Source organism: Phlebotomus argentipes, unplaced genomic scaffold (assembly GCF_947086385.1).
Source record: "Phlebotomus argentipes unplaced genomic scaffold, Phlebotomus argentipes genome assembly scaffold_18, whole genome shotgun sequence".
NCBI lineage: Eukaryota > Metazoa > Arthropoda > Insecta > Diptera > Psychodidae > Phlebotomus > Phlebotomus argentipes.
In genome coordinates this window covers 18,046,377-18,071,281 of record NW_026776177.1, presented here as the reverse complement: position 1 = coordinate 18,071,281, position 24,905 = coordinate 18,046,377, and the positions used below count along the sequence as shown (strand labels likewise).

General features: G+C 39.1%; 1 protein-coding gene and 1 long non-coding RNA gene across 3 annotated transcripts; one reads left to right on the top strand and one right to left on the bottom strand.

The window, feature by feature from the left end:
• Nucleotides 1-531: 531 nt before the first annotated feature.
• LOC132259499 (uncharacterized) lies at nucleotides 532-22,777 on the bottom strand. Of its 2 annotated transcripts, XR_009468318.1 has the most exons (5): nucleotides 22,288-22,777; nucleotides 9,922-10,509; nucleotides 7,552-7,674; nucleotides 2,494-2,601; nucleotides 532-2,429 (listed from the first exon to the last, which is right to left on the bottom strand). It is a non-coding gene; the product is annotated as an uncharacterized LOC132259499 (long non-coding RNA). The 2 variants fall into 2 exon arrangements; XR_009468317.1 differs by lacking the exon at nucleotides 9,922-10,509 and having other exon boundaries at nucleotides 534-2,429; nucleotides 22,288-22,771.
• Nucleotides 19,102-22,053, top strand: LOC132259945 (uncharacterized). The gene is made up of 4 exons (XM_059757786.1): nucleotides 19,102-19,302; nucleotides 19,704-19,832; nucleotides 20,273-20,551; nucleotides 20,621-22,053. Exons 1-4 carry the CDS (start codon nucleotides 19,102-19,104, stop codon nucleotides 20,846-20,848), a joined length of 837 nt encoding a protein of 278 aa, XP_059613769.1. The 3' UTR covers nucleotides 20,849-22,053.
• Nucleotides 22,778-24,905: the final 2,128 nt, after the last annotated feature.

The window sequence follows — 24,905 nt, the reverse complement described above, 5'->3', positions numbered from 1 at the left end:
GCTATTTTCGCAGCTCAAGCGCTTCGTCCTGTGCATTCTCTCAAGGTCCTGCAACACCTCAATTTGAAATAATGTTTTTACGGTTAGCAGAGGCGATTTCACAGCAGCATAAAAAAGGTGACATGAAAATCTCCAGGAGGATATGTTTAAAAGTGGTGAACGAAGGCAGAAAAGAGCCTGAGAGACCCGAGTTATATGGCCAAAGAGAGAAGGCGCACAGCAAGGTGCCTTCAAAAGGGAAGATAAGTATTCATATGGATAATTGTCATGAAAAATGTGTGCCCAACTTTGATTTTACCGGCTTGCATTGTGTCTCCAATCCCTCACAAACTGAGGAAAGACCTACCATAGGGAGGAAAAATTGGTCACATTGACAGGCATGCATGAAACATTATTAAAAACACCCAATAGGAAATGTCTTCGTCGTGCAATCCTTCTTTGGTACTCAAAACTCTATGACAGAGTGAATTCAGTCACGGATTACGAAGCTTGTCAAATACCAAAATATCTTTATTGTGGACATTATTTGAGAATGAAGATTCAATTAAGTAATGTGATATATTATTAAATTTCACAACATGGTGTAATAAAACGAGTTCGTTGCACTTCCTCAGTACACTGATAACGCAGACATTCTTTCAAAACTGGTGAGCATTTTTCATACTATATTTATATTGACAAGTAATACATTTATTTATTTTTATAAAATTGATAAGACTCTGGCAGTTTAACCCTTATAGAAAAGCGGCATGAACTGAGATAAAAGCAATATTTGGAGTTCCTCCGCTGTAGTTTATGGCATTGTAAAACAAACCCATATTTCCATCAATAAATCAAATAAATTGTTCGTGAAGCGTGACATTGAAACTGAAGTAAATATTTATGGGCACCTCATTAGTTCGTCCTTAAGGATTTTTCACACACCACCAGCGATCTTCTGTCACTCAAAGCTCTAGAGTTTTTTTTACCTCTCCCGATGTGTAATCTATTCTTCAGCTGCAAAAGTTGTTTTGGTTCTTATAATTAAGATAAGTGAATCAATCATTGACTATAATGACTCATTGCCGACATCAAAAGCTCACAACATACAATGTATAAACATGCCTCATGGGGACGGCTTGAAATTAAATAAAAGCTGGCACATGACAGACAAGCAATTGTACATGCATAAGAATAATTGCAATAATCTCTTTGGCACTTTCTATCGCCACGAAAAAAGACTTCATCAATCTAATCCAAATGCTTTATTGCTAAGTAAGCTGAAAAAAATACGCTTAAAACATCTGCTTATCGACAATTACTCAACCTCGAGTCTTCGCAGCACAATTCTTGGTGAAATAATTTTGTTATGAGGAGGATAAGTGTAAAGAATAAGCACTCCATAAATTGGCATTGTTTATGCATGTTCACGATTTGCCGCATTTGCATTCGAGCAGGGATTCTTTTCACTAATGCTATAATTTTCATTTTATTCTTCACATATGTATGCGCCAGCGAGAGATGTAACACAAGTTAAACATATTATCGACGACTGAAAAATTGCTCATTACGCACTTGAGAATACTTTATGCTGTGGAATAAGCGCAAGAACTTCTCTTCACTCTGCAGATTTCTGGGTGACTTCAATTGATTCTCTAGCGTATCTATTATATGTATATGAGTTTGCAGATGAGCAGCTTTCGAAGCACATCGAAGCTCGGGAGGATATTCTATTTACTGTGCACTAAATTAATTTAATTGCACATTTATTTGGCTCTATCTCATCTCTGTTATTGATATAATACATCTCTTCCAAATTAATTTGTCGCCACGCTATAGTGGCATATATCAACGAGCCATTAAATTTATGAGATTACAGAGTCAACAAAAAAACACTCACAAATATCTCTACATTATCCACAGAGTGTCGAAGTGATAATGATTAGTAAGTCAATCGAGATATTCATGTTTAAAATCCCATTACCATATTCTTAATATGCTTTTCAACACATTTCAGCTGAGGCGACAAAAAAGCCTCGAGAGAGCGAGAGAGCCGGGAATTGTACAAACAAACTATCCACTCCACATACATTATAGTATGGCTTTTTGGTAAGTGTGTAAAAAGTGGCATTATGGATGAAACCCAATCAAAATATTAACCAATTTCATAGCACGGGTGTCTTGCACAGTGTGGAAAAAGCTCCATTTATTTATGGAATATTGTTATGGTAATATGAAGTGCCAGTTTGATGCTTTTATAATTTTATTGTGTCCATGATTTTTTATAGCTAATGGTGTGTGAGACTCCTTGGTCGCTGGATTTGACTGTCGGCTCTCCTTTGTCCGGTAGTTTTTCACATTCTGCTCTTCTCACCGGCCACACAAAAAATTCCCGTAAAACTTTGTGTCTGAGGCCCGGCGTGTCTTCCCCGCGAAACTTGTTCGACGGTCTGAAAAATTAAATGGCATTTTATTGTTATATTCTACATGTTATTATAACTGTCTCACTCAGACCTGCCACGGAAAAAATTTAATTACTTTTTTCCACACCAAAAATGCATGAGCAGCTCATTCGTGAGGTCATCAAACGTCCAAATCTATGGTTAAGCGTTCCCACCATTTCTGAAATTAAATAGATATGCTCGGTTAGTGATACAGATAATACCGATATTACCCTCGAGTGTTGAATACTTTCTTAGCGGATATTTTGACTGGAAAATTGAGTGCAAGAAAGACTATTTATTTATTTATCAGTTACGATAATTCCTTGAATTGATGAAGAAACAAATGCCAAAGTGTTTTAATTAGAAGAAAAATAAGAACATATTTATTTAGACTTGTTTTTCTTTACATTGGATTATAGATAAGTCTTTCACAAACGCGAATACGTTTCAGATGCGTGGATGAATGCACAATGATCCACATTTACTCGATGCATCTCGGGTTCTATGGCATTGATAAAACATTATGGCCACATTTTAGAAACGTCTCAATATGGACTATCAAAGTATCTAAAAAATTCATTCAAAACATTTTGACTGATATACAGTAGAGGCCGGTAAAGGCGTGAACTTTGACCCCCTATATCTCTCCTCCTATCATTTTAATCTTCATGAATGTGGATTCGTTGGAAAGGTCTCGACCTCAGCTACAACATACTCAAATTTAAAGAAAATGCACAGTCTGGTTTTCAAGTTATTCGATTTTGAAAATGTTTTTTTCGACTTTAGCCCCTTTAGCGGTGCTCCTACCAAGTTATGATGTTTGAGTGGGAGATAGAATTTTACGACATCTATCTAATGAGCTTAAAACTATTTAAATCGGATAATTATAATTGGAGTTATAGCCATTTTAAATGCTAAAGTGTTTTCATTAGAAGAAGAATCAAAATATATTTATTAACACTCGAGTCTCTTTACATTTTATTATAGATAAGTCTCCGATAAGCGGCGGCTACCGCCATCATTCACAACTGAATATAAATAAACAACATGCCTACAATGCGTGGATTAATGTACATGATCAATATTTATTCGATGCATCTATCAATAAAACTAATAATTGGAATTGATATGTTAAAAATTTAGCGTCTTTTGCAATCGGCGCATCTTTAATCAGAATTTTATGAGCCGCCAATGACACCATTAAGCGTCACATTGACGTGATAGTGGACAAAAATCACAGTTCTGTGACCGCTGACAAGGAGACCCATAAAATGCTAAAGTACAATGGGAAAATGTGGAGGAAACTGTAGCGTGAAATCCTAATGAAATGCCTCCAAATATACACGGATTGCTTGCGCAAGAACCAAATATTGGACACACGTTTCAATTAGCGAAGAGAATAGTTGTAAAAAATTAACCGCGCAATTAAATTACTTCAATTGTCGCCTATGTACGTCAGTCTGAAATGGATGATGTAAAAAGCATTTGAAGCTGGATGAGGAGTGAATGAGATTTTGTGTGAATGAAAGTGTCAGTTTGAACTGAGAGACGCCTTTGTTGGCCCCAGGATGGAGAGTGAGCCCAAATAAAATCGCGGCAAATCTCATGGCATGATGGAGATGAGGAAGCCCCATAGTGAGTTGAAGTCAAATCTCTGAAAATCCTTCATTTATCACGACATCGGATCAGGCGAGACGAGAGGCGGAAATATAATTCACCGTCGTGAAAAGTTTTCGATATTGATCATCGCTCCTTTGGCCACAAGAAACACCGAACATTATGAATATTAACATCATTTTTTAGTAATGAAACACCCCAGAAAAAAAAGCTAGAAAATAGCTTAGAGATGTGTCAGATTTTCTTTTAATGCTCAAACATTGCGACGATCTTCTCCGCCTGATAATGATCTTGTGGTATTTCACTCGCTTCCCTGTGACTCTCCTCAACATGAGAATGGATCATTTGCTCCCGAAAGAGGCCCGAAAAGAGACGCGGGTTCAGAGACTTTCGGTTGGAATTCTAAAGCGATAATTGTAAATTAACACGGTTACATGATTCACCCAAAAGTTATATGTTAATAATTCAAGCTCAATTTGCCCGTGACAATGAGCATACATTGTAATACATTTAAATAATCTGCAGAATAATGATAATTCCGTCTGTGAACACCGTTAAGGTGATTTTAATGTTCGCAAATCGTTGAATTTTGTTAATTTAATATTTTTTACGACCTCACACAAACCCCCCAATGAAGCACTCTGTCTTTGTAGTCGGAATATTGAAGAGCATCATTTAAATATTCAGCTCGACATACATATACATATGGTGTAATTCTTTGACTGGGTAGAATAAAGGAGAGATGGAAAAAAGTATAAAATTCAAAAAGAAAAATTCACTCAAGAGATCAAAAAGTCCAAATTTTCGGGTCTGCGCGTCGACAAGAACAAGGTAAAAACCAATAAAAATATCCCCATTATATGCTCCATAATCGTCACGTGTTCGGCATGTCATTTATTTTAATTATTTTTTTCCAGGCTACAATATTCATTGTTAAGCGCTTCTTTCACTATCTCTCTTGGTACAATTTCACCTTGTTTTCCCATTTTCATGGGAATGTGCGGAGAAATTTCAGGGGTTGTCCATTAACAGCATTGCAATCCATCCTCTCAGAGTGAGAACGATTTGTGAAATAGACACAAAATGAAGGTAGCGAAAAGGAGAATTTATGTAGCTTGCAACGAGTAGTCGCTGAGAAACAATAAATCTGTGTAATAATTTAGAAGCATTTTATTATGTTCCAGGTTCACTCGGACATTCCTTCAGCGATGACGCTCCCCTGGCCAGGACGGATTGTGCTCCCATGTGACATCCAGAGAATTTATCTGTGTACACACGGTGAGCAGCGAACGGGGTGGTAAAATGAGCGACGCGGCGATGTGTGTGGGAAATGGGCAGCAATGAGGCTGCAAATGCTACATAAACATCAAAGAGGCGCAAATGAGTTACAGCCGCTCGGCGATTTATTGGAAATGCAAGAGTTTTGTCAGTTGTTGTCATTAACTGCCTCTTGGGCAGCGGAGTGCCCTCTTGGGCAACTGCGAACCGCGCCAATAGTGTTCGCACCACAAAGTCGCATTTGACAGTGTCGCCCTTTTTCCAGCTCTCCCAGCCAATATAATATCTCTATGGCTCCGGTCTTGTAAATCGCAGCCACAACAGCGTGTTAGCAAGCCTTCATCGCTAGCACCATCGTCGTTTTGCTCTTGTGCCGTCACACATGGCTCGCAGGAACTCTTCTCTCGACAAGAGCTGAAGACTGCGGGTAGCCGCCAAATCTTGATTCTCCTCTCGAATTCCATCGGGTGCCCCCAGGCGAGGAGGACCACGGAGGCGGACGCTGTCATCCTCTTCGGCTGCCGTTCCGTTTGATCAGGATCATGCCATTCCCACTATGCTCAGTCTCCCCCGGGGACCCGGGACAGGGGACGGCCCGGCGATGAGGGTGCTGCTACTCTTGCAACGTGTTGGCAGATTTTTGTGAATTTGCATGTCTCGATCTCTGGCGGTGCACCAGGTATTTCCCACCCTATGTTTGGCCCGTGGCACGATTTATTCAGTGTGGTGACAAGACAGATATACATTTTGTTGCGCGAACAGCAAAAATATATCATAAAGGGCCGAAAAGCTTGCGGCGACTGTGATTCTCCAATGTGACACGGAATCACTTCTCACATTCGAGAGACTCTCCACTCCAGTGCTCAGCAAGCTGCAATATCTGTGACTTCTCGGCCATGCTGATGATCCGCGAATTGTGGCTCGAAAATATTTTATGTGCTGGTGTGCCCTGAAACCCCTCGGAGCAATAATACACACAAAATGCCCAACTAATCACAGCAAATGATCACTGGAGGCTTCTCTTCTCCTTCTCATTCTCTCGGGGCGATAAGAGTGCTCATATTTTCATGTAGCATCGCAGCAATGTGAAATTCGAGTGGACAAGTCGTGACAACATTCCTCCCCAAATCCCACCCAGCTTTCAATAAGCCAGAAGAAATGAAAAGTGTTTTATTACACATGCAACAATCGACGTGATTATTATCGTAAATAAAATAATAGTATGAACAATCTCACGCCGTCTCTCCACTCAACATTACACATATCAAAACAATTATTTCCCATGTGAAAGCACAAAAAAGGTGTCAAATAAAACGCCTGTGTTCGGCAAATCATTGAGAGTCTCGCTAGATCATTACTCTCATGGATTTTTGCTGTATCAACTTAACTGGAGAAGCACGACTCGATGGTATATTTGAAGAGTGATCAATCAAAAAGTGTGAGATAAAAATACTTAGATGAAAAATGTAGCAAAGTGACAGATATTTTATTTTTGAGTCGATGATCAGGCATTAGATAATTTCTAAGGAAAATGTATGTAATAATGTTGCAAATGGGGAGCTTTGGCTTATCATATCAGCGGAGATTATATACAAATATCGAAATGCGGTCAGTGCTGCGGATATCCGGAGTTTCCTCAGTGGAAGAGCATAACTCATATAGTGGAGTGTATAAAGAGATTCGATGCGCGATATGAAATATTCCAATAATTGCTGATAAGACGCGATGTGACTAAGCTGAGTGTGTGTGTTTGGACGCTCGCACGCGGTCAGGGCGAAAATAGAGGATGACTGCATGTGTTTTCTCAGGCATTCGACCAAAGGTGGGGAAAGAGTCTTACGGGGGGATTATATATATTGTTTAATAGATCACCACTCTTCCCTCATGTTGTGATCAAACTTGCACGTACGAAAGTATGATAAAAGACGCTGCAGTCCGCGAAGGTGATGATAAATGGGTTAGGCATTTCGGACACGGTGTTATTATAGGAAGAAGGGGGAGAGCATGCAGAATATTCATCGCGGCAGCAAGCAAATCATCAAGACATCGCCCCTCTGCAACAATAAAACATCAACAAATGACGCGGGAGCATTTACAAAATTGGGAATCGCCCGAGAATAATTTCAGCGTGCTTGTTATCGTCTCTGAAGAAGCGCCGCCACGTTCGACAATAAAGGGCTCACTGCTCTCAAAGTAAGTGGCAGATAATTGCATACTCAATCCTCATCCTTACCATCGGCTTCGTGTCCGCCAGTTCGCACTTCCAGGCATTGGCAAAGAGGCGACCAAATATGCCGCCGACGACGTTGCTCATCGATGACGAACGCCCGTGTGCTCCACTTGAGTTGCTCCTTATCTGCAGAACAAAACGAAAACAGCACTGTTTCAGACTCTCGTAGTTCCGCACCGCGACATCCCATTGCCTCTTCAACTATGCAAAATATTGATATGCATTTGAAGAGAATAATGACTCTACGTTGAGTTCAATCACGTCGTTAGAGCAGAAAAAATGTTTCTATCGACGTGATTGAATAAGAGTGATTATTTTGTCACTTAAACTGCATTATTGAATTAAGTGGAATGAGTAAATTATATTAACAGACCACCTGTCAATTGGAATGTTGACTAACATGACAACAACTTCATAATTGTCCGCCAGGAGTTTCCTTTTTACATTTAAATTTATCACAAAAAATATTCATATGACGTAGGTTTTTGGAAATTCTTTAACAATTGAGCAATAGGTAACATTAAAGCAAATATTTCTAGGAATGCTAAGAAAGAAATTTTTGCGGGTCATTCAAGTGCGTTGGTAATTTGATATTCATATGAAATTATCATGGTAAGACGTGTGACTTTGTGCAAAAGCGAATCTTTGCTGTCTATCAGATGGAGAAAGGCTTCAGTATTTATCATCTATTATTGCACACAATACTAAATATTCATGATAAAAATATTTAATTTCAAAGTGAAATGGCAAATTGGAAAAGAATTCAACTTGTTCGTCTTATCTGACAACGCTTATCACATTCCGCGGGTCCAACTATTCAGTGTGTCACAGTGTAGCAGTTTCAGGGTCTCGTGCGGCCTGTCCAAACATAGTATTAGTGAGCCACCTTGCAAATAGATCATTAATTTGTGTGACACCACAAATTGCGGTGCAATTTGTCAGAAATGGCGATGATATAATTACGAAAGTGAAAGAATTGTGTTTCACAAAGCTCATCTCCGAATGACTCTGCTTTTCCGTTTACTCAACACTTAGCATATCTATGCAAAAGGTACGTTCGCAGATGTAACCCGGAATATCCCACACTATCATCGAACCGCAAAGCGCTTATTTGGACAATGCCATCACGAATATGTCTATTATTAGAGAGACTCGCGAGCAAGACGTCACCGATCGCCGTGCGGCTGATAACGCCAAAATCGCGTCTTGCGGCAATGTTGGCGGCTATGCTGGGCCAACATTGCTCGGCATATGATTAATCGAGTCAATCAAACGATGACGTCACAGCGCGGAGGCACCGTTGTGTGACATAGATATCTAACATGCTCACTCTCGGTCCCACACACGCGCTCGGATATGCATATAAGACGCCACTCTGTAAATATTTCAATCTGGCGACCGTGACGTAACTTTATGAAAGTACATTGGGTGTTTGGATTCTTCAAAATCATCAGTCAATTCCGGGAATGAGAACACAATTCTCGTCTGACTCACTTCGAACGACGACCGCGTGCAATAATTAGGCAAACTTCCTCCCAATTCAATCTCACTTCTCTCATCGTCTCACCAATTCAACGGCACATGTGGACACTTGGGAGGCACGAAAAAAAGCATACGAAATTACACAAAAATCTGCATATGGACTTATTTATATTCAATACCGTATAGTGACAGCAATTAAGTTCGATGGCTTCTCCGCGGCGATCTTGAAATATGATCTCAAACGATCAATAACTCAGTCCCACGACGAGTTGATTATTTCAAATTAACTTTTAAACCTTTTTAACGAGATTTTGTAATCTAAATTGCACTTTAAGCCAATATTGCAGTTGAAGTGTTTTCTTTTTGTGACAAGTGTCGATGCTTCACTTGATCGATGTGAAGAACATTAATCGATGAAAGGTGAAAAACTTCGTGGAAACCAGTTGTTCGCAAAATGCTTCACACAGAATATTTTAGGCACATGAAGAATACCTCTTCATAATCACTTATCATGCCGCAATTAGCAAAATATATTACATTTAGACTTGCATCATCAATTCATGTCATTCAAGTAATCGAGATATTTTATTCCTGATATATAAACAAGGATATAAATGTGTCAGATATTGCAATAGATATTATGGCCAATAAATATCTCAGAACTCTCAACACATAAGTCATAAATACCTTTCAATTCTTACGCGCTTAGCGAAATTATCAATATCATTGAAGATCGACACAGGAATTTATTCCCCGTAATGTCGCTATTTTAATGAAATTGAGCCAATTTAGGAGGTTTTTCCATTCAATATCTCTTCATTGATAAAATTCTAAGATTAAATTCTAAAACATCATTGGGTATTACGAAATCATAATTTATTTGATACTCACGAAAGCCGCAAGAAAATATTTTTGTCTTGATCCCGTCATGTGAAGTACGCTGTTATGAGACTGTTGACTTTGATAAGCAAACACTTTCTCCAATAATGGTTGATAAAACAGTCAGTTTTTGCATTCTTTGGGCCACGCTTATCTTTTTCCTAGAAGCCAGATAACCTTCCGTGTTCCAAAAATTCTGTCACGACGGTCATGACCATATTTATAATTGCAAAAATTGAATTGAAAGCGAAATTCTGCCTCTTTTGCGATACGCTTGGCTATTGTGGATCCTTTTGCGTCACGCATGTCAAATCAGAAGCTGAAGAGGTTGAAGATTAGCGCTTTTAGCCAGAGAAGATTAACATAATCAATCAGGTAATTGTGGAAGTTTTGTGGTTTAAGAGGCGGATTACGGAACTAATTTAAGATTTGGAATTTTTCTCACTGAATAAAGTATCTTGAGGTTCACGTACGCGCTTTATTAGTCACAATATTGACAAGAGAAATTCATCTGATGTCATTGGATATTTGTGTACGAAAGGTGATTGTTATACAAAATATATCTTTATAGCCACATTATAAGAAGTGACGAAGAGTAATCTGCGGAAGAGTAGATAAAAATACTGGTTAGAGATTGAATTTGCAGAGGAAATGCTCTCATTGTTTCTTCCTAAAATAATAAACCCTATTTATACGTGCATTATCTCATCACAACATAAAAGCGCCTGAATGACTGAAAGATACTGAAAGCGTGTGCCAAGATAGCGTCTTATCAGTGACGTTTTGGTCACACTTCATCACTTCTAGAATTTCGGCACATTTTATCACTGGAAATGGCCCTCGAAATCTACTACTTGAGATTCTGCAATAATAAAATTTTATCTAAGCAATTCACTTTCCGCTGGATGTGGAAACACCTTTCATCAACCTTCCTTCCGCCAAGCAACAAACAGTAGTTCATTTCTTCATGAGCTTGCAATCTGTCTTACTTGGCAGTCTTGCTGAAAAACTTGCCAATGTGACCTCATAGTATTGTTTTCCTTCTGAAAGTGATCATTTTGCATCACTACTGTGAGTGTAGTGAGATCAGCAGAAATGTGGGAATACGGAGAGTCTGGAAAATTGATTATTTTGCATGTTGGAAAATTCTCTCACGAGGAACACCTGCACTGAGAGAACTTTCCGCGCACCAGAAGATCCCACTGATGCCCAGACTAACATCTGGACGTGCGAAACGGCATTGTTACAGAAGAAATTCGACTCCTACCGCCCACATTGAGTTTCAAATATAATGAATTATATTATATATTGCCTCATGCACTCCATCCCAAAGTGGAGCTGAAAGTGAAGCACTTCTGTATTGCATTTCTCAGCGTCTCCCATGGCTAAGTCATGTTTATTGTCCACTCATTGATTTTTTCTTACACACACTCATTTGCAGTCAAAACTGTCGCCGATCAATGAACGATGGAGTTTCCACCAGCGACGATTTTTGGAGAATTAATCACCCCAGGACGACGGCCGGGGATCAACGGCCCAGATGGGGGCGCCTGGTGGCCGGATTGCAGCCGAAATGATGCTCCATCGCGCGGGTCAGTGACTGGCAGAGAGAGATTGACACAGTCTCCAGAAGTCACATCCCCGCAGTTGGATGCGAAAGAATGATTATTTAATTATGTGCACAAGGCATAGGAAATGCCTGTATTGACTTTGCATTTAATATTATTTTTAAGTCTTAATTATAATCGGATTGCAATAATAATTTCAACTAATAACATATATACGCGTCTCATTGCATACCATTGGAATGATTTTTTACACACTCTACTTGCATTCTCCACAATTGTATCGGTAATTGAGTTTTAATGCTAAAGGGTGTTTCGGACGAATATCATTAGTTGAAAAATATAATTCTTCTCCAACAGGCGAGTGCAAATCATGACGAACACTTCCCTGACGCCACTCAATTGTCCGCAGGTCCGCGTGGGCAATTGTGTGAATTACTTGGCACTCATTGAGCCCAATTTGCGGCAAAGCTACCTGCGAGATGGTGTGGAAGACACCCTGTCCGCCATACACGTCTCAGCCCAAGATACATATGCATATGCCAACGCTGATCGCCGTCGCCTTAATGAGATGTGTTGAGATAAAAAAAGTGGCTCATTAGGATAAACATACGCATGATACTTCATTACATGGTTATTAAAGTTTCCCATTTGCCAAAGGTAAAATGGAAAATTGACCACCGCAGCAACTGTGAAATGATACCACAAATCACGGTTTCTGCTGCCTTGCAATGCTATATTTCTCTCTTGGTTTCTGCTTTTCACCGGCAGCGAAGAGGCTACAAGACGAGTAATATCTGCACTGGCACTCGGATCTGACCGAAATTATTAACACGAAGCCGCGGACTTGTATTTGCATCAATCACAATTAATACAAATTGGGTGGGAAATAGTAGCATTTGGACTGGTGGTGTATCAACATTGCTGATATTCATAATGACAATAATTGCCGCAATTACCGATACATCGCACTGCTACTGACCATCGCTACGGCAATAACGAGATGAAATGACAATACTCGCGGCTCAATCTGGCCCTCGATAGAGACATTTGCCCAGTAATGTTAGACTTTGAGAGAACGCGAGCTCATCTGTCCATCTAACTGTCACATTTAATCAGTGCGAGCAGACTTTTGATAAAGCAATCACATTTTCTGTCATCGACATTTTTTTTCAAACCACGTCGGCATCTTCTCGTTCCTCACAAACCATGTACATACAAATTATTTTAATTATTCGACAACTGCACGCCATCACGGGAGACGCGAAGTGCGGTGACTCAACCAATATATTGTGAGATCCTTTCTTGTAATGCGCGGAATTCAATTCCGATTATCCAGCGTGTGTGTTTCATTTGATATCATACTGTCTCGATGGAATTTACAATGTATACTGTAAAAAATTGAGTAACTCGAGGAAATTCTGTATTATGCATAGGCAAGATATGTAGCAGACACATCGTGCGCCACAGCTTTCGACTAATTATGCACTTGCTCGCGATAGTAATGGTGAGAGCGTACGCAGAGATATGTATTTTGAAGCCATTTTGAGTGCAATTTAGGATCAAAACAATATAATTACGATATTCTAGCATCCCATCTATATGCTAAAACAAATATTTTAAACTCATCTGAGCATGAATCATAGAGAAGTAGTAAATGAGGAAATATAAATTAGCAGCGCGGGATTTTCGGAAGAGCAGAACTAAAAAAAAAACAATTTGTGATTCATACACAAACAGTTGGCATCTCTTCATTGAGAATCAATCTCAATAATCAACGCAGTTGTGAGTGACAATCAGCGTTAAAACTTTGAGTAATTCCACGAAATTGGCCTCTCCTCTAGACATTGAGTATCCATCAAATGGATAGGCTTAAGTTGTTCAATTTTGAAGTGATTACTTTGTTATCAAATAGGAATTCCTTGCATCAAATTATGAAAAATTATGGGTTAACATAGCGGAAAGAATCACTCTCCATTTCCTTCCGAATATGCTGCATGAGGAAGTTAATTTCTTCTCACCTGGCTGCATTGAAAGAATACTCTATCAATCACGAGGGACATTCTTGTGTTGATATCGCGTGGCTGAGACAAGCTTTATCTTGAGCTTTATCGAGGCAAATTCGCATGTCTTGTGAATGGAAATTTCAGGGGAATGTTAGGTACTTAGAAATTTGATTAATTTACTCTTCCGACTAATTGTATTATTTAGCATTTCCGTTTCCGTTCGAATATTTCTGAAAAATCAATTCTAAACTAAACTCTTGGCACAATTTGATTGTGAGTGTGTCAATTAATTGGTTTATGGAACCAAGAGTGCTATTTCTGTCCGATAAATCTGAAACTACGTACAATCAATACAATTCACTCCCCCAACAGAGTCTCAATGCAGAAAATAGAACAAGCAAAGACGAAATATCAAAGCAATTAAAAACACCTTGAATGTCCGGAGAGCTCGATTTTAATGATGTTGCGAGAGGACAAAAATACACCAAGCTCAGGTGGGAAACACGTGTAAAAGATCTCACCCGGAGCCGTCGGAAATAGATGTGTGGATGTTGTGAATGGGGATGGTCGGCTAATTAGGAAGACACCCTCGGACTCGAGAGTGCAGTGGAGCAAATGTGTTGGCGAGTGAGCGTGGGTGCAGCATCTCAGCATTGTTTGCTCAAGATGAATCAATCCTCATGTTCAGGCATTCGAATAAATATATTGTCAAATATGGTAATATCTAAAAATAACTTTAATTCACAATTTCGATGCCGTGAGTGGGCGCAAATTGGGAGGGAGTTCATTTCCGATATTAGTAACACGAGCAGATTCACCTGAAGAATTCTGCACTGATAGATCACGAGTTGTTTTCTCATAGATTTCATTATATAATCGTGAGAAGGAACCATCTTCCTTCGATTTTAATTCACCCTCACCACAATTTCGTCACTCTTAATTGACAATGATTAGCTTAGACGAAATTTCATCAACGCATTTTGACATTTAGTTAATATAGCAGATCGAGCACGTTGCCTGGAATTTTAGAGAGCACGTTTTTCGGCAGTGATTTCTCGCGAAAACGGCCTGAGAGGCTCTCAAAGTCTTTTCATGAATGAACCATGATCTTCTGACTCATCTTTTTGCAAGTGAAATCTTGCGAGAAGCTGTTGAATGAACGTAAACTATTTCCGCTCCATTCAACTGAGCCGATGAAGAGGGAGACCACAACAGATTCAAGAGACCTCCAATGGCTAACAAAATAGCTTTTTCACCCAATATCTCAAATGTTTTTCTCATCGGCTCACCATCGGACGCACAGGTGAGAAAATATCCGTGACAGATTACTAAAATATCGTCAAATTGCATCAGTGATTACGCGATATTGGCAATATTGCAGGGATTCAATCATACTTTGTTAATTCAATTAGAACATTAGTATTTCATTGGGTGACTAATTGTTAAAAATTTATGTCACACCGTATTATCCAGAAATGTAATAAACGTGGGGTTTATTCCGTGTGCATTAGGGGGAGAATTAGCTATGGGAATTTCAGATTTTGTATTTATTTGCGCTCGCCTATTTGTGACATCAATAAACTCTTTTACTTCTCGGACGCATTAGTCACGGCGAAGTGTAGTGTATCTTTAGCACATTCGACGTCATCAATGGTTATCTTGTTTGCATATTTCGAAAAAAAAGTGCTGCCCAAAGCGGCGCCTTCAATTGGCCCTATTTGAGGGCGAGAAATGTCACTATCAAGCTACCGGAAAGGACATGCCAACTGGTGCTTGTAAAAGGCTTTTTCCCACAATTAATTAATTGACCCACCTGGCTTATTAACCAATTGAATTTGGGGGGTCAAAGGCGTCAATCTAATCAGCATAATTAAATAAATAAGCATTTCCCACGAATTTGGGGGATCGCCGTTTCGCGTTGTTTTGCAATTCGATGGAGGAGTGACGAAAGTGTTGTGCCCCCGAAACTGTGTATTTGCTCGACTCTGTGATAATGCGGGCCCTCGCGAAAGTGACAAGGAGAGTGTGAGTGGGCCAACAGAGTGAACCATAAAAGAGCCCAAAATGTGAGCGCAAAAGGCTTCCCGCAAGGCATCACCGAAATAACCAATCGCCGAGCTGAACTCTGCGTGCCCACCTACTATAGTCCAATACACACAATTCCATTCGCAAAGAAATTCACATACTTCGGCCGTCAAGTGTGGTTGTGTGATAAGAGTGATTGATAAAAGAGTGGCACATTCAGGAGCCTCAGCAGAACACTGTAAGCGTCGAAAGGTGCAAGACACACATACAGGACTCCGCGCGCTATATACTTCTCCTCCGCAATTCACACCTGAGTTCCTGTTTGGAGAACACTTATAAATTTCAGCACACATTTCGCATTCTGTGTTAATAGACAAGTGAATTTCGAAGAGTGAACTGAAGAGTGAAAACAGAGAAGCATCACAATCATTGTTAATCCTTCCTGTGACATTATTATTAAAGACTGTTAGTGCACACTTGCTAGGCTATTTCAGAGTTAGACAATTTTACACTTGGAGAAATTTGTGAGTTGTTACAAGAGCAGTAGAATTCCGAACAAAAACAGGTAATTTCAAACATTTTCTTGCATTTGCCAACATTTTATACCCTTTGCTTAAGTTGAATTTTTAGCTTAAAAAGGAAAACGCCCAAAATCATTTTAAAAATGTCAGAACAAGTGACAAATTGAAGAGTTTCTTGTGACTTTTTGCCCACATTTAATATGATAATATGAAATTGGTAATTATTATTTTATGTGCAGACCAGATTCTCAATCTCTGATTCAGTTATGGATGAAAGTTTGCATGAATCAGCGGTTATAAATTGGTAATTAGGGTATTGCTTGATCAATGTAGTATTACAACAAAATATCGATTTTCCGAATTTTAACACTAAATATTTCTTAAGCCTATTCAACTTCAAATATTGTGCTATTCAAGAAATGCACATATAAATTGAAAACCTTCATCCATAACTACGTGTAGATTGAAAATAAAAGCAAACAAATACATTGTGATTCTGAGAAAATCTTCTTAATTTTGTAATTTTCAAAAGATAATGAGAACCTTGATGAAATTGTCACAATTTGTTAGGGGTAACGACGATAAATCAAATACACCCAGTGCTCTATTGATTAATAAATCACATGGAGGCACATTAATCATACAATGAACTTTAAGCATTGATTAACAAATTCAGAGAGTACAAAGCCTATTTTCCGCGTAGGTTAAATCCTGTAATACAGTAATTGCATCTTGCGGAACGCCACCGAATTTAAAAGCTCACTGTAATTGACAAACATCTTGCACGAAATTCTCACTGCGAATTCTTTCTTTGCGTATGTAATGGGCAGATTAGATAAAACGTGGAGTTCCTAGTCAATGGGCAATGATATCATTTTTCCAACTTCTTCAGATTATGCGCACGATAAGTTTTTGAGCTCTTCTCTCCCAGACTAACTGGCTCTATTGTATCCTCTCTCTGGCGTTTTTCCTCATTTTCCAAGAAGTACATTGATAACTGTCAATTTTTGCCATGCTATAAGTGCCGATTGTAATGCAAATTATTCGCTCATCCATTTAATGGGTAGTCAAAGATTTTTCCCCATAAAGCAATTAATCCCTTGCGCTTCACTATTCTCGTATACGAAGAACTTATTATCGGCTCCGAGCGATGGTGTGAAAATGTAAAATCGTCACATGACGTCATATGCCGCTCAAATAAGACAGTCTCACTGGGAAATACGGTTGAAGCGTGGTTGACAACCTGTTGAATGCATCTCATATTGATTTTGGCTTGGGTGGAGACTCTTGGCCGGATGTTCGCCTTGGCGGGAAGTCGGCTGGGTTTCGGTGGAAAATGAGGGGATTTCTCGGGAAAGCGGAGGATGGACGGAGCGGGAAGGGTGGTCCTCGTGGCGCTTGGCGGCGCATTTCCACGTATTGGCCTCGCAAGTATCGCGAACAGGGCCTGAGTCACAGTGAAAAGTGCCTCCGCACACATGCAAAGCCGCTGATATTCGGGGGGTCCTCCCTACACATGTATTTCTGTGCGTGCGAAGAAAGCAGCAAATAGTGTGAGGCCAAATTCGAGGGAGAGAAGATATATGTTGGTCGGCTATGACTGGACTCGGCCTGTGATTCAGCATTTGTACGAAACGAGACAGCATTTACCTTCAGCCACTGACGAGCTCTCGGCACAGCTTCTCAGGCCCGCCAATAGTTTAGTTAGTTGCTGGAAACACTCTGTTACGATCACATCTCAGCTCTCCGGGCTTTTCGCGCGCTCACTCTTCAAGCCGCGCGTTCTCAAGACCATCCGTCTTCGCGACCGCAGAGTGCAAAGTGGCTTTTTATTTGTCATCTTTAAATAAATTCCTCCAATAAATGGATATAATTTTTGCAAAGTGCCTGCAGAGTGTGAAGTTGTGACGATTTTCCTTCGCACGCAATTTGTTGGTGCAGAAATAGTGACTTTTTCTTCACCTCCATCCGCCAAGTGACTATTTCACAAGTTTGCCTAAGACATTGTGTATCCCCAGATGGAAAGTCTCGGGCCATCTTCTCAGTGAAACATTGTGAATCCTGGGTGACATTTAAGTGATCACGAGACTTTTTTGGATTCTCGCCACGCGGGGAATCTCTTTGGGAGACTTAACGACATCATGATGAGAATTCGGTGTGTGTAGAAAATTCTGATTGATGATCTTAAATAAATCGCGGGTGATCTCACTACTTAACCCATTTACCTGCCCCCAAAGCAGCTCAAGCGCGCGATCTTGCCGAAAATCCGACACACGCGACTGTGAATCATAAGTGTCGTCATCTAAGAGAGTCATACTCGCGATCATGTCACAACGCGAATATGAACACCGGACAACATATTTTATCCAGTAATCCACATGAAATTCGCAATTTACCTAAATTTCTTTCACTCCTTTACGCCCCACTCGAATCCTCGATATGTTCTGCTGAGTGTGACAAAATAACTATTCATTGACGAAAGACAAGTATTAATGTGTTCTACTTATATCCGGAAAAATTCAATTCACAAGATCAATTAGTGTCTCAGGGGGCGATATTGATTTGGAGATATGATTCCGATGCCAACGGCCAAGAGAACATTAGCCGACGGATGCCGGTGATCGTGCGCGATTGATATTGGTGAAAATACGCGGATCGCGCAATGCGGTGTGTGAAATGTTTTTCCAACATCAAAACAATATGATTTTCTCCAATTTTTCACTGCCTCACACACCGTCATCCCAGGGGAAATACCATATGTTGTGTAGATCTAATTGAAACAAATTCTCTAGCGATCGCGACACCGCGGCACGAGCTATTATTGTTGTATTTTCTCCATTTGATACTGTTGGTGAGACCAACAATGAATGTGCAATCGTGAGAATTTTCATACATACTCCATAGTGGATTCCCCGAACACTAATACTTGAGCTGCAATTCGCACTAAATACTTCTGTATACAGAATCTCACACGCCGAGAAGGCGTTTATGGGGGATTCGCGCGCCTCAGCCAAACAATCTGCCAAGTGAACTTCTTCGGCACGCGTCTAATCATTATCTCTCCTGTTTCTAGACATGAGGAAGACAGTCTGTACCGTCGTGTTCCTAAGCATCGCTGCATGTTCCTTGGTGTGCGTACGAGCATATCCAACCCCATCCGCCTTGTCCGCCCAGTCCTCCCATAGAGCGGCCTGGATTAACATTTGTGGACAAGACAGACGTCTCAACACCACAACAATACTGAAGGGAAAACAGCAAAAATTGAGCCTCCACAAGGTGAGCAGTTAAACCATCGATTTATTGTCCTTTATTTACAAGAAGGATTTGGCAATACTGTGTAAGACGTCATATCTTGAACCATTTTCAGTCTATCTATGGAAATTTCAATGCAATGGTGCATTTAAAGTAGCATAAAAATATATATTTTGTTCCACTTATGTCTATTGCATTTAAGACTCATTTCTATTATTTTTCAAGTCATTTCGGCCATTAAAATGATGTCTTGTTCATGCATTTTGTGCTTAAAAACTGATTTTGGTTTTGAATACATTTGATGTAAATTAAAGTAGTTTTTGACAGACTTTAGAGTATCTAAGTACTGAAATCAGCCTCATTACCTCAAATTCAAGAGGATTTTTACAGTGATTTAATGGCATTTGTGTGACATTTCGTTTCAGGCTCTCAACAGATCAATCACTCATTATAGAAATAATTTGGCCCACATCAGCCGAAATCTGTGGCACTTACTAAGATTAGACGAGCTGGGGGATGTGCAACCCTACAATTTTCCAGAGTTCCACCGCGCGGTGAGTTTTCCAAATGTCAATATGCTATTCACGTAATATCATGTGACAAATTGCAGTGAATAAGACAATAAGTTTCGCGTTGATCTCGTCTTACGAGAAAAATCATCCGATCATAAATAACCATCGTCAATATGATTTGCTGAAATAGCGCGTGGTGTAGCGACGTGGATATTTCCATGTTACGGAATTTTTGAGCCCTTTGGCAAATCCAATGGAGATGAACAGGTTCGTCTTCTTGTGGGTATCACATGAATTCATCATCGCCGGTCGCTGCAGTCACCAGATTTTGTCGATCTCCCCATCCTTTGCAACATGATATTATTTAAATCTTTTCCTCTAAATTTGATTTATGCACTGCAACTTGTGCGTGATTGATGATGTCAATCTTGATTGATCTTTCAATAAATGTGATCGACTTCTTTTTCTCTCTTCATGTGCAGCCAAAAGCAATACACCAGCGTCTACAAATCTACGTTGCAGTGTTTGATGAGCTGCACGAGAAGGAAAAGGGAAAAACTCAACAATATGAAGAAGATCAGAAGGCGGCGGAAAATCTCAAGAGCTTGCGAATATGCACGCAAAAGCTACTGTGCATGATGGAGGATATGTTCAATGGCACGGACATGCTGAGGATGAAGAACAAGATGAAGCACATCTCCGTAAAAGCTATGCGAGAGAAGCTCGAGATCATCAATAGAGACAAACTTGAAAAATCAATTGTAAGTTTAATTGGATTTGTCATATTTTCGAATTTTCTCACTGACTGAATGCAATTGTTGTCGTTTCAGAAACGCGCTCTCATCGGTATTGGCGACTTCTCAGAGAAATTCCAAGAGTACATTGAGAAGCGTTATCACACATTAAACGCGCAGGTGAACAAGCGACAGGAGACGAGATTGGAGAATTTGCTCAAGAAATGTGGTGGAAAGCCAAAAGGTTGCGATCCAAGGGAGAGGAGAAAAATTAAGAAGTTAAGACAGCAAATAAAGCAAAATAAGAAAGCGTCACAGCAATAGATTGTACATAGGTAAAGTGTCCAATTGCCAGTTGAGTTCACTTAGTTTGCGAGCCTTCAGGCTCGAAGACATTAATTTGCAATTGTGAAAACACCCAAAATTAGTATTATAAGATCATTTTAGAGATCATACTTAATGCAAAACTCATGTTATTCTGATCTTCATCAAATAGTACAATTATTTACGATACTCAAGCACACACAGAAACAGTCAAGGAAAAGATTTGGTTTATCTTGATATATTACACTTTTCTCAAAAGCATCGATTACTATTTAAAAAAAAGTATGTATTGAATGTTAAGAATGCATGAAATTCAGAGAATCACGGCGATTTTCACACTATTTTCCCATATATTTCACTGTAATAGCTTTTCACTGATGCTTCATTGGAATTCCAGTGCGAAAAACTTTGGTAATTCCAGACTTGCAACAATTATCACGTGCAATCCATTGATTCATTTTTCTAAATGCTATTTTCCTCCACATCAACTTGGAGGTGATCCCTTCCCAAATCCACTGGAAAATCTAGCTAGAATACCTCGCATTATTTAAAAAGGTGTGCTTATGAGTATCGGCTTCATTACTGCGTAATGATCACCTACAAATTGTATTTGTGAGTGTTATCAGAGGCAAGAAAACTTTATATTTAAGAGAGATTTGACAATGCGAAGCACTTCGCTTGAAATTGCCACAAAGTTTTTTTCTTAATGCTCTGTGATATAAATTAGATAAAAATTTATATTATGTGCCAAAAAGAATTTTCCTCTTGCCAGATAATGGGAGGAATCTTTGACATTAGACTCTTGTAGGGCATAGAACATGTAAGGCATAAAAGTATAATGACAAGTTGAACCAAAATGTAGAGAGTTGTAGATTTTTACATAATATTGAGATGATTTTAAAGAGATATTTAGACTTGACAAATTCCACAAGTATTATTTACTATTTACATAGTGTATTAAGTGTAAATAGTCTATTTATTTGTCATTTAAACTCTTAATAACATAGTGTCCTCTAGGTTAAGTTTCATTAGATCACCATGAGAAATCCGGTAATTGTACATATTTATGATATTTATTTTTTCGTACTATAATTTATTGCGCCAACAGCATTATATCCCGAAGTATCATTTTTTAGCATTGTGTCTACTTGAACAACTATTATTTCTGTAATAAGATTTTAAATAGAGCAAGCAAATACACTTTTATGGAAAATTGTACAACCCTGTTTCATGTCGTCACACAAACATGATTCGCATAACTTCACTGCTTTTTCGTGTTTCCCCATTTGTTACACTTTGCAACGAGAGATGGCAACAGAGTCCAACACTTTCACTGCCAACTTTGCAGCTCTGAAAGCTCGTCTTGAGTTGTGGTTTGGATGTTTGGAGCTTTTAGCACTTGTGCTATATTTCTTCACTGAAACCATTGTTTTGCCTACCTTCAGTCACAGCTCCAATGGCAATGGAAATCTCCCTTCTGACCACGTTTGTATTCTGCCATGAGAGATCAAATCACGATACTTCGAAGCACATTGGCGTAAATAAGAGAAAACTCTAACTCTGGAAGAATGCTTTTTTATTCTCCTCCAATTTCTCTCACAAATCACTGTTATGTAATGAAGTCTGCACTTGATTTATTATTTAAATGCACAACCTGCACATCGAATTGAACTCTTCGCACTTCTCTCTGTGCAAGGCACATTATAATATTACATAATCCGAAGAGATTCACTGCCAAATTGAACATTGAACTGAAATAGGAATAGAAATATCACAAACAAACCGGAGACACTGAATTAATCCACACTTCTTCAGAAATACTGTGGTAAACTGTCTTGGGGATTTCTCTGAAAGTTTCCTATCAACCAACACGGACTTTCAGCGCAAGCAAACAGTCGATATGGTACTGAGAATGTCGCTATGATAACTCGCGAGAGATAGCCTGGAATCATTCTTTATTGATTAGAGTTCTGCGAATACTGTGATAAGACAGTTCCATTGAAATTGAGAATTTACATGCTACACGTAGGCCTCGTTGAGTTCTTGAATGTACTTAAAATTACATTTTTTTTTAATTTGACTTCACTCCTTAAATCGTGTTTCTACTGTACTGGAAAATTTGCAATATTTACAGGACAATTGCATGTGTAAATAACTGATAAGAAATTTTTTTTCCGATGAAAATTATAATTCCAAGAATACTATTAATTTATTTATTTACCTTTATCTTATCGAGTTTTTATTAGCTGTGTTTCTTTTCCTGACGATTGAAACACTTCACTGATTTGGAGTAGATTGACAACAAAAGCTGTTGAAAAATATCAGGCACACGTGAGAGATCAATGTGCAAATGTGATCGTATTAATGCAAAATCGTATGAGATTTGGAGAACAAGACATTCCCGAGTCAAAATAGAGAGGTTGCCAGACGTGCACCTTTCCAATTTGCCTTATTGTATTCTGATGACTCTCCTTCATTGACTTTATAATGTAGAAGCATCCACGAATATTAGAAACCACAGCAGCGCGTTCCTTTTAACGATCTCCAGCCAATATTATCTGCGAATGACGAAATTTTCGACTCGTCACGATCGTGCAGAGCTTTGGACCGGCTGAGACTGTAGATTTATTAATATTTTTCAGTGAAAGAAAACTGCAATTGCAGACACAATGAAAATTATCAGCATGTGATGCCTTCGACAATATAATAATGATTTCATGTGAAGAGGGAATTGCTCAATGGACTTCACACCGGCAAATGTTCTTAGACAAATCGGCTCTATTCACCCAGTGGAGTGAATTTTGCGATGGTAAGATAGCAATTATTCATCCGTGCATACACTGTAATTAATTTGCCCGTGATCCCGATCAATCACTCAGCGATCGCAAAGGAGTTGCACACATTGATGTGTACTTCGTAAGTAAAGAAAGAAAGAAGTGTGACAACGGAGAAAGCATATTTCTCTCCCCGGAAAAAAACACTGTCAAAAATTCCAAGTCAGGATTACATAAATACAAAATACTTCAAATCTCAAGGAATTTGCATAAAATTCACAAATAACCTAAGCGAATTGAACGTGAGTCGGAGTGGAGGGAAAATTCGATGGTTCAACTGGTCATATTGTGTTTTATAAGCATTTTGAGACGCGGCGCACACAAGATAAATGATCTCACAATCATGAGTAGAGATCGAGATTAGATTTACAGACTCCCCACCCCATGGGAGACCTCAGACGTGTAATTATTGATTGTGAATAAGGAAAATTGCTCAATAAAATGATATATTATCACACAAAACTGTCCAGTATAGATAAATAATGTTCTGCGAAGACTTTCTGTGATCTATTCGAGAATATCGGGAATCGCCGTCAACACTTTTTCATACACTTATCTATGCGATTGAGTGTGACTCTGGTGGGCATGGAAGCAATCAAACACCTTGACAATTTATGGGGTCTCCCAGACAATATAGCGGCACCAAAAGAGAAGTCAGAAGTTAATCGATGTACATGTCGTTCCATTCACACTCTCTCCGCATATCGACTGTAAATTTTCCCCATAGTCAGCTTGGAAGCTCCCAAAAGAATAGAAATTGTGTTTGTATTGAAGCTGGAATAAGTATTTGGATAGTAATTGAAAATGCGGAAAAAGTCAAAAATGTAGAAAATTGAATTTTCACACATTTGCCATGATCACAAATCAGTCGTAAAACTCAAACATGCTCGTGCAAAAAGGGTACATAAACTTTACGACTGACCCAAATCAGTGATTTTCAGATTAAAATTCACTTATCACAAAAACATGAAGTTAATTAAGATTTTCAATTTATTGTGAATGTCGAACAAATGCACAGTCTCAATATCAATTAATTCCCAGATCAATCGCGATTGCGGCGGGTGGGAGTGATCGCCTCCCCTGTGAATGCAAATTCAGGCCGGCGCTCGTGATTTGCTGGGCATGAGCAATAAGAACAGGAGAAGTATGCGGATTGTGCGATACTTCATCAATTTTGATCGCTCAAGCACACAAATTATATCACCACGAGCTGCCGATACCGT